At 31.7% G+C, this 10437-nt stretch overlaps 1 protein-coding gene across 1 annotated transcript in view; it reads left to right on the plus strand.

Annotated features, from left to right (window-relative positions):
- Positions 1-1108: 1108 nt before the first annotated feature.
- The window catches only part of LOC106678109 (uncharacterized), a 21182-nt gene continuing 11853 nt past the window's right edge, over positions 1109-10437 (plus strand). The window contains exons 1-3 of the mRNA XM_014416430.2: positions 1109-1255; positions 3673-3820; positions 10089-10277. Coding sequence (XP_014271916.1) covers positions 1159-1255; positions 3673-3820; positions 10089-10277 — 434 coding nt within the window. The 5' untranslated portion in view covers positions 1109-1158. The remainder of the gene's footprint in view (positions 1256-3672; positions 3821-10088; positions 10278-10437) is intronic.

The following is a 10437-nucleotide window of genomic DNA, read 5'->3' on the forward strand; positions in this document are numbered from 1 at the left end:
CTTAAAATACCAAAGGTAGTACTGTAAGGTAGGTACACCACACCACACCTCAATAGCTTGGGACTAAGCCAAGATATCTCAAAAACCCTTGGAGACGATGATAAGGCAATAGAATTGGTGTTTCAGTTTTTGAAATCATAAAATTTACTGACAAAAATATAACTTGATCGGAAGGAAAAAAAAAAATAAATAAAAAAAAATTATAAAATAAAATAAAATAAATAAATAAAATAATCAAATTAAAAAAATAAATAAAATTTAACGAATATTAGCAAAATTAAATAAAATATAAATGGCGTTGATGACCACTAAACAACCAAACAAACAAACCAAAGGTAGTAAATGTAATATCCAACACGATTTATTCCTTTTTTTCACAGTAAAGCATTTACGGTTTGCCATACAATAAAAAATGAATTCTTACATCTCCCTTTAACAAAGTGAAAGTTGCTGTCATGTCCCAGACATTTAAAGACTTATCTCAAGTACTTAATTTCTGTTCCGTACAACTTTTCGTTTTTGGGCTCGGGTCTTACATACCAGAAACGCAAAAACCATTTTCCTCTACTTGATTATTTCGAATCAAGGGACCTTTTAGCATGTGCGGGGAAACCGAAAAATTTTCTTTCTTTCATTTTCGAAGGATGAAGAAAAATTTTATTTTTCTGTTGCTACAAAAAAATATCCATGTAAAAGTTCCTCAGGGTCCGAAAAACGTTTTTAAAATTTATTTATTGAAATTTTTAACAGTGATATATAAAAATACAAGCGTAAGAACCATCATAACAAAGTTAAAAAATTAAAATCTAACGCCGTGTCGCAATGTATTCCCTATTTAGTGAAGAGCGACTAAGCGACCATCGCTTTCGCCCGGTCGTGCTAAGTTAAAATTTAGAAGGCGCTGGAGATGGAGTAATAGAAAAAAAATAAGTTTGTTGAGACAGGAATGATGAAGTTATATAAGAAAAATAAACATAAAGTGGGATAGTAATCTTAGAGCGTTCAATCATTTCAAGACATATATTTTTTCATGTCTAAGATATCTTTTAAAAAATCAATATACAAACAAATATAATCAAAGTATTATGAACATTTCTTATCAAAAAAAAATTAAGATAAGTATTTATAAATGTCTAAGAAATTTATTTAGTTGAGTTGATGCTATTGGTGCCTACCACAATGAAGTCTCTTCTATTAGTATTGGTCTGCAGTTCTATAGTCTCCTCTTCGCTGGGAATCAGGCAGCTTTCTACCGGTGCGAAATTATATTTTTTGCAAATATAAATTAAAATAACATTTTAATTATAATGATTTTTAAAGAATATCAAATCAAGGTTTGAGATAAGGTAATCGTAATATTTACGTTGTCAATATTGGAGGTTTTAGATGCTCGAAAATTTCGATTCCGTTTAAACGATGACGCGTTTTTGAATTTTTAGTATTAGTTTTGGGAATGTAATTATGACTTTGGTAGCATATTGATCCTAACTGGCTAAGAAAAATTCAAACAGGGCTTATCTTTAGTGTCTTTATTAATCATTTGGACGGTACGTTATAGTCAAAGTAGATTTAGAGCTCTTTCAAATGTTGTATCTTATTCTATAGCACTAATCATTTTAGTGGAAAATATATTGCGAAATAATGAATATATATATATATCTATATATATTTTCCGAACCCTCTAAAACAGAAATAAAAGTGAAATAGTAAGTGGATTACTGTGAAAAAAGAAAAAGTAATTCGTGTTGTGTCTTACCTTTTACTACCTTTGGTATTTTAAGGTTACTTGTTATGTTTAATATTACATATGAGCTATCCATTCAAGCAGCTATTTTGAGTCCGGAGGTGAGGGACCTCCTCGTGATGTATCGCATATAAGAAGAAAATAAAAATAAAAATAATAAAGACGATAGATACTGGTGAAATAATAAGAAAAACAGTCAGAAATCGAAAAGAAATGTGAGGGAGGGGGTTGGGGTGCATCAGAAGATGGAGCTATGAGGTGCTGTTAATAGGGTTTTTGGGACCTTTCCTGCCCTGCCACCTCGCAGGAAGGGGGGATGGGGTGATAGACTGGAATACTGAATTGAAGGCAAATAATGAATATTGCAAAAGTTACGTTTTTTTATATTTACTAACCTAATTTGTTTTTTGTTTTTTGTTAACTCCCATTGGTCATTGATGACGGGAGTTATGTAAAGGTAGTTTCAAGAGGCCACCACAAAATAAAAGTAAACCCCTGCAGGCCGGAATCGAACCGGTACCGCTGCAGTTACGAGACCGAAGTCACTTTGAAATATATTGGAGAGGTAATGCCATCTTGTGAACATTCCGAATACGTTTTTTAAACAAAAATACACGTTTTGAATTCTAACAAGCCTCACAAATTGATTTGTCTAGATGTGAATAGCCTAAATCAAAAACAAAACAATGAAACAAACTGAAATTTTGTATTTAAATTCCCGGCGTCTTACAGCAACTCCGACTTACCTCACTTCAGCTTAAATTGATTAATCGAAAGTGTCACTTCATATCATCGATTTTACAATTTACTACAAAACACTTCCCATGATTTTGATTAACATCGTTGTATGGATGTGCAATTTTGTATCAGCTAGATCTTTTTCTCATTGAATTAGCATCACAGGGCTCAAATGATTGCCCTCCAAAGTATCTGCTATTTTGTTGATTTAAAAAACTAACTATTTTTTGTTGTTAACAGGAAGAAACAATCAACAAACATAAGATATTCGAGAATTAACAGAAGGAGAAAATAAGTGCTGTTTCTAATTGAGCGCATTACTGATGTGACTGCACCTTGTCCAACTGCATCCGTCCGTGTGCCCTCTTGGTCTCTATCTGCGTTTGCTTTTTCGCCTTTACCTTCTTCTATCGGTGGCTCACGGACTCCAAGTGGTCGAGCCAACCACCCCCTTCTACCCATGAATGAACTACATAAAGAAGGAATATTTTTCCTCTTCCGTCAGACGAGAAAAATCCATCTCGGCAATGGTGAAGATCCCGGTTTTCCTCAAAAACCTGGCTCGTTGTCCAACCATGGTGTTGCAATCCATCACTAAATGTTCTGCTGTTTTAAATACTCCACAACTGGGGCACCGAAAGTCGATATTCTTCCAAAGCTCGGCAGTTTTCCACGGAATCCCCTGTATCCTATGAGGATCTGCGAGATCCTAATTTATCTAGGAGGTTCGATCCCGCTCTCAATCCTGAATGGACAGTGGGGAAGAACTTCCCCATATTGTATATTCCTCATATTGTATATTCCCCATATTGTATATTCCCCATATTGTATATTCCCCACATTGTATATTCCTTATATTGTATGTTCCCCATATTGTCAACATAATCATGCAAACACGAAAACATAGTAATAGTTGTTTTTTCATTACCTATGAGGGGGAATTTCCAATAAGTGATAGTTATGTGGTGCACGCACAGCACTAGAATGTTTTACTGAACTATACCACAAATACACGGTTTTTGGTGATGGAAAATTATATTTTTTTATAGATAATTACAATATGTAACCAGAGTTTCCATAGAATTTAGAAACTCAACACGTTATCCAACTAACTTAACAATAGCAGCCGAAATTTATTATTGCGTCACGAAAAACCTGTTCCTTAATTTATTCATTCCGTACTGTTTCAGATATAAGGCTAATTGAAGACGAGCTGCATAACCCTATTGATGATTTATGGAGAAGGGCTTTGGAGTTCATCAGAGCACTACTGAAGACATATGAACCCTTCAAAGTTCCCGACATGCCAGTCCAAACCATAACTGGGGATGACATAAGGTAAAAATATAATATTTATATTATATAATATTTTAAATACTATACTTTCTAACCCATTCCCATCATTCGCTTGGTATATTAATCTGTTACCGAATGGTAATGTAATGTGCAAATAAGTAAATGCGAGTAGAGAAAATACTTTACTCATCTATGCTGCCCAAATACATCAGGTTGCTACATACACAGCATACTTATCAATCCGTAATCAGACATATATAAATTACATATAATTACATGGTATAATAAAATAATAAAAAACAGTTTTTTTTTTTCCTACAGTTTCCTTAATAATCAATTTCAGTTTATACGCCAAATACAAATATTTCAATTAATTCCTTTTTTTCTTTCCCTTTTCTGTTCCTTCAATTTCACTATTTCACAATTTTTAATTCACCCGATCAACAAATTCACTCTCCCGAATTCACCCTCCTAGATCCTCTCCGCTAAACAAATTCACTAATAGACGGCAATGTGAGATCAGACCATTAATAATAGTCACAGCAGTAGATCAGCCTACCAAAAACAAACAAACAAATACATTCTACGAGAACAAGACTAACACATAGATTCAAAGGAAAATATAATAAAAAGCCGGTTACAAGAAACACTTGAATGGATAAATAAGTTTTAAAAAAAAATAAATAAATAATAGTACCAATAAAATAAAATATTAAGGGAGCCCTAATTTAACAATTTTTAATAAATACCAGTTAATGCTAGGAAGATGGCCACGGGACCTTCTAATTTAAATTAATGTTTGAAGTACCACCAATGAGTGGTTCCTTCCCAAGATTTTCAAGTGTATATGAAACATACTACATATTTACCTATTGTATTATTTTGTACAGTTGTAAATTACATTAAATAAATAATTTAAAAAAAATGCTAGGATAAATAGAATAGTAGGTTAAGTGACAGTTGCACCATCGCAGTTTAAACTATGATTAGGGAAATCTCGGGTAAACTAATAATTATTCCTGGCATCAGAAAAGTCATCCTTCAAGTCTTGCGGTAACTTTACCGGCCAATGATAATTGGTTTAACTGATAAATTGAAAAAATCTAAGTTTACTAAGAAACGTAGGTAATATAAAAGAAACCTTCCATAGTGACATTTGGATCTGATATCTATCGAAGGTGTATTGTATTATTTCGTTCCTTTCCAAATTCAATAAAATGGATTTGATCGAGATAGATGATTAGACAGACGACGAAGAGTTCAAAGAATTGCTTAATCAGGCAACAATGAAAAAATAAAATATTAAAATCATTTTTATAGTGGTCCGATGAAGAATTAATTCTGAAATGATTTCATTATTTGCTCTAATAAACTATGATTCACTGATTAATGATGGCTATAGTATAATATGATAAATGTATGTTACATTAACTGTACGTAAGTAATGGGAAAAAAAACGACAGAAAACAGACACAAACACTTACAACTTAATAATTATGAAGTGCAACCAAAATACCATTCGAATTTTTGATAACACTAGCGCTATCTACCGACAGTTATAAGTAACCTTGGTAACCTGGGCAACAGAACTGTATACCATAATCAGGTCGCTGGAGTTTTCCTAAACTTTTGAAAAAACCTAAGATACAGAAATCTTAGCTTTAGCAGAGACTACTGCCACCAGAGTTGACAAATAGAATAACACATTTCACCGCTTATAATAATAACACACCATCAAATAATTTTGATTCTACTTTAATTGGTCGTACTTTTTTTTTCCGATCCCTCTAAAACAGAAATAAAAAAGTGAATTAATAAGTGCATTACTGTGAAAAAGAAAAAGTAATTGGTGTTGGGTCTTACCTTTGGTATTTTAAAGTTACCTGTTATATATGAGCTATCCATTCTAAAAAGGAGCTGTTTTAAGTCCAGAGGTGAGGGGCCTCCTCGTGTTGTATGGTATATAAGATAAAAATAAAAACATTAATTAATAAAGACGATAGTTAATAGTAAAATAATGAGTTATATTAATTGGTCGTACTCCAAAACGATGGATGATTATATTAGGGGCTTTCTGCTGTTATACTCCTATAGACACTTTGGGGCGGTCCTCTTGGGCTGTCACAGCCTTCTAGTCTAAGGGCTCAAAAGGAGAAAAAAGTCAGTTATTTCTCCCAAATATTTGATTAATTTAATGAAACCTCAAACTAGTCAAAATTGATGAGTCTGACAAGTATAGGTATAGATAGGTAGGGGGAATAAAAAAATGCTTTTATAAAACGTTTAAAAAAAAAATTTTGGAGCTCCATATCTTTAAAATTACCTGCAACACTGAAAAACTAATAAAAGATCATTTAAAGAAGAGTAAATTGTCTAAAATATGATTCCTAATAGAGCTATTTACAATCAATAGTCTTCGAGATATAGCGTTTTAAAAAGCAATTAAATTAAATTAAAATCTGTACCACTACAACGTATGAAGGGTCAGAGGTGACAATAGTTTGTAAGGGAGTACTGTTACTAGACTGACGGTTGTGCAAGGAGGTGATTTGGTCAGAATCACGCTCCACCGCCAGATTTTTACCCAATTTATGAGGCAGGGTGGACCCCAGGAACCCACAGGGTTGACTCACGGCTACATAAAACAAGTTTCTGCCCAGCCGGATTCAATCCGGGTCCTTAGAGTTAGTAGCATCGCGCCTTACCACGGTGCTACCGCACTCCCCCTTTTTTTTTTTAATAAGCAATCATTTTATAAAAAATGCACTGAAAAATCAATAGTTGGTCGATTTTTTTGGTATATCTATATTTCAGGAACCAAAATATCTTTCAGCATTGCAATTTAAGCTATACAGTAATTTATGACGTTAATCTTCCTATGTGTAGAATGATATTTCCATATGAACATGAATATCGTATATTAAATTTTGTTCAAACCACTCGAAATAAATTTATTTTAGCAAATATCATGAAAATTACTACTCCTACGACGTTCAATGTCATAAACTGCTTTATAAACATTAAACTAGCTTTAATTTGTGTACCTGGCAGACCTTGGCAGACGTCAAATGGTTCTTGAGATATAGTATTTCATAAATGAAACATTTTGTCCGAACAACTAGAAATCAACATTTTGTGACTTTATTTTGTCATATATCATAAACTACTTCTCCTATGAAGACAAACGTAATAAAATAATACATAGTATATTCAACTAGCTTTGATTTGATTGCTAGCAGACATTTGTACGTCTAAAGATACCTGATATATATATTTCTCAAAATAAATTCACAAACCACTGATTATTCTCTATTTCGTTAACGAATGTTGCTTTTTTTAAAAGATCATCTCAGGAACTGTTAGACCTAATGATGTCAATCACAAAAATAGATTCATATCTTTAAAAAATTACTCTACTTTAAATAATTTTCTATGGAGCTTTTTAATGCTGTAAGTAGTTCAAAGAGCACAAGAGGAGCAAAAAGCAGCTATTTCAACCAAATTCATGATTACTTTAATGAAAACTACGTTTAATTACTAGACAAAATTAATGAGTCTGCCAAGTATAAGTAGGGGGAATAAAAATGGCGGCTTTTTAAAAACTTAAAAAAAAAATAACTTTTCAATTGTAGCTCTATATCCTTAAAACTACCAACAGCACAAGAAAGCCGAAGAGGAAATCATTTGAAGTAGTGGAAATTAGAGTCCTAATAGACTAGCTGTTCCCGAGATATAGATTTTTAAAAATGAACTGGAAAATCAGAAGTTAGTGAATTTATTTTGAAAAATTTATATCTTAAAAACCATTCGGCATAAAAATGTCTATCAACACTCAAATTAATGTTAGTTTAATATACTGTAAAGTAGTTTATTATGTTTATCTTCATAGGAATAGTAGTTTTTATGATATTTGTTAGAATGAATTGATTTATATTTCGGACAAAATGTCATGTGCATGTCACCATAAAAACTACTACTCCTACGAAGATACGTGTAATAAACTAATTTTAAGAAACTTAAATTACCTTTATTTTGAGTTCTGACAGACATCAGTAAGTCTTATAGTGTCTGAGATATATTTTTTGAAATAATAAATATTTTATCTGAACAATTAGAAATTAATAATGAGTACTAATCTTTCCCTCCTCTACGACACAACCCCTGATGAAGACCTGAAACTCAGGTCGAAACGTCGGCATAAAATAAATAAATATGGTTTTGTTTATTTATGTTGTTCTTTGCTGACCGCACCCCCCGACAAACTTCTCCAAGAATTAGAAATTAACATTTTGTGAATTTATATTGTCGAATATCATAAAAAATACTACTCCTACGAAGACAAACGTTATGAACTACTTTACAGTAAATTTAACTTTAATTTTAGTAATGGCATACATAATTACATCTTATCGTTCCTGAAATATAGATTTCTCAAAACAAATTCACTAATTACTGATTTTTCAGAACATTTTTTATAATATGTAACATTTTAAAAAACTATATATTGTGAACTGTTAGACGTAAATAACTCTATTTTTGAAAATTTACTCTACACCAAATACTTTTGTTGGTAGTTTTAAAGATATAGAGCTCCGAATGAATTTTTTTTTTTTTTTACTATTGAAACAGCTGCCATTTTGTATTTCTCCTACCTATACTTGGAAGACTCCTCAATTTTGAGTAGTAATTATAGATAGTTTTCATTACACTAATCAAAAAATGGGCTGAAATAACTTACTTTTTTTTCCTCCCCGGCTCTTGTACTATTGTTACAGTTGCCATGGTGAAATAAAAACACCAGCGATATGTCTTAGACGAGTGGGATTTGTTTTTTGGTGAAGGCGACAGTTTTGATTTTGAACACGTATATTCAGACGAGTGGGTTTTGTGAAGGTGACAATTTGATTTTAGAATCAATCATTTGGAATTCAATGTGAAGTGGTAATAGTTTAAAGGCCCTCTGTCTTTACTGTTTGGACCGAAATATCACCATATGAGAAATGTCATCTTATATGTTTTATTTTTCAAAATTATGGTGTTCTACTGTAATGGATGGTCATTACACACCAGAAGTGGGGATATAGTGCAGTGACGTTTCTTCAGCATGTCCTGGATAAGAGAATAATAATGTAAATATAGTTTTTAAGGTTAAGTCAACCTATAAGTTTTAATTGTTTTATTAATTGATTAGAATTTGTTTTCCTTTTCATTCTGTATACATTGTATTTCTTATTATTATTAAACTTTTGTACATATAGTTCTGCTGTTCTTTCTCTGCTTTCAACTTGTTTATTTACTTATGTTTTTTTTTTTTTTGTTTTTTTTGTTCACGGAATATTACTATAATTCAACAGGTGGGTAGGTAACACCCCTAGGTTTTCTGTTATCTACATGTAAAGGTAATAATTCAAAAATTGTTTATATAGGGGTATATTTCAGTTATATTGTGGGCATAATGATTCGGGGTTTTCGTTATTTCCAAGAAAAAATAACGTGGCGCCTAAGGAGTAATTTATTCTTTATTGTTTTGTTTTGTTTTTTTCCTTTTGCAATTATATTTATTTATTATTTTCCTTTAACTCACCCCCTTCTCCGCTGAGCGTGGGCAACGATAAACGTATAACTAAGGATAAATCAAAATTAGCAGTTATACTATTTGAATAAAATATGTAAAATGAAAAATAAGCGAGAATTTGAGTTTTAAAACAGTCACAACTTTTTATTCCCTTTCATTACACCTGGCAGACTGATCGGGATAATCGGAGAAGTTAATTCCATTTATTACTTGAACTATTCGAAGAAATAGCTCAAATACATGACAAATTAAAACTTATTTTGTCAGATGAACCACTATTTCAGCAAGGAAAAAAAAAATTTATTTCGTTTATTCTCCTATAAGGTTTGTATCAGGCCTTATAAGGTTTTTTTTTCACTTTTTGAGGGAAATAGCCAATTTGTAAAAAAAATAAAAAGTAATGCTTAAAGCTGGCTCAAATCATAGTGAATTTTATTGATTTATTTTATGGAATTATATTCTGTCAGACAAATAGTTTTGGAATTATTCAATAATAATTGAAACAAGTAAGGAAATAAAAATCCAAAATATCGTTAAAAGAAATTAGGAAGATCTAATTCTTATAGAGCAAAGTTATTATTTTATATGAGTTACTTATGTGATGAACTTTGCAATGCGATCCAAACAAACTGTGGGTGGGAGCATTAGTTTGCTCCTTTGCATAGCTTAGTATACAATTTTTATAATTTTAGCTTAGATAATTGTTAATTACTAAATTTTTCATTATTATTTCAGTTTAACGGCTAAATTTGACAATGTTATGATATCTCAAGCAGAGAATTTCTCAATTGACAAAATAGAAAACGACATACTAGGATTGTGGGCCAAATTCCAAGTCACCGAACCGACGATTCACCTCGAAGGAGACTACACAGTGAAAGGAACCGTAAAAGGAAAAAGTGTCAATGGAAATGGAAAATTTTGGTGAGGACAAATCCTAACATTTATAGTTATATAAAATATATACCTTTTTAAAATTATTATTTCTAGATCTTGGTCCTATCCTATATACAGTTTTCACAGCTGACATTCCAACCCATCCTAACACAATCCTCACCACGTATGCCGATGACACATGTCTATT

Source organism: Halyomorpha halys, unplaced genomic scaffold (assembly GCF_000696795.3).
Source record: "Halyomorpha halys isolate HHAL.00 unplaced genomic scaffold, Hhal_1.1 Scaffold123.1, whole genome shotgun sequence".
Lineage (NCBI taxonomy): Eukaryota > Metazoa > Arthropoda > Insecta > Hemiptera > Pentatomidae > Halyomorpha > Halyomorpha halys.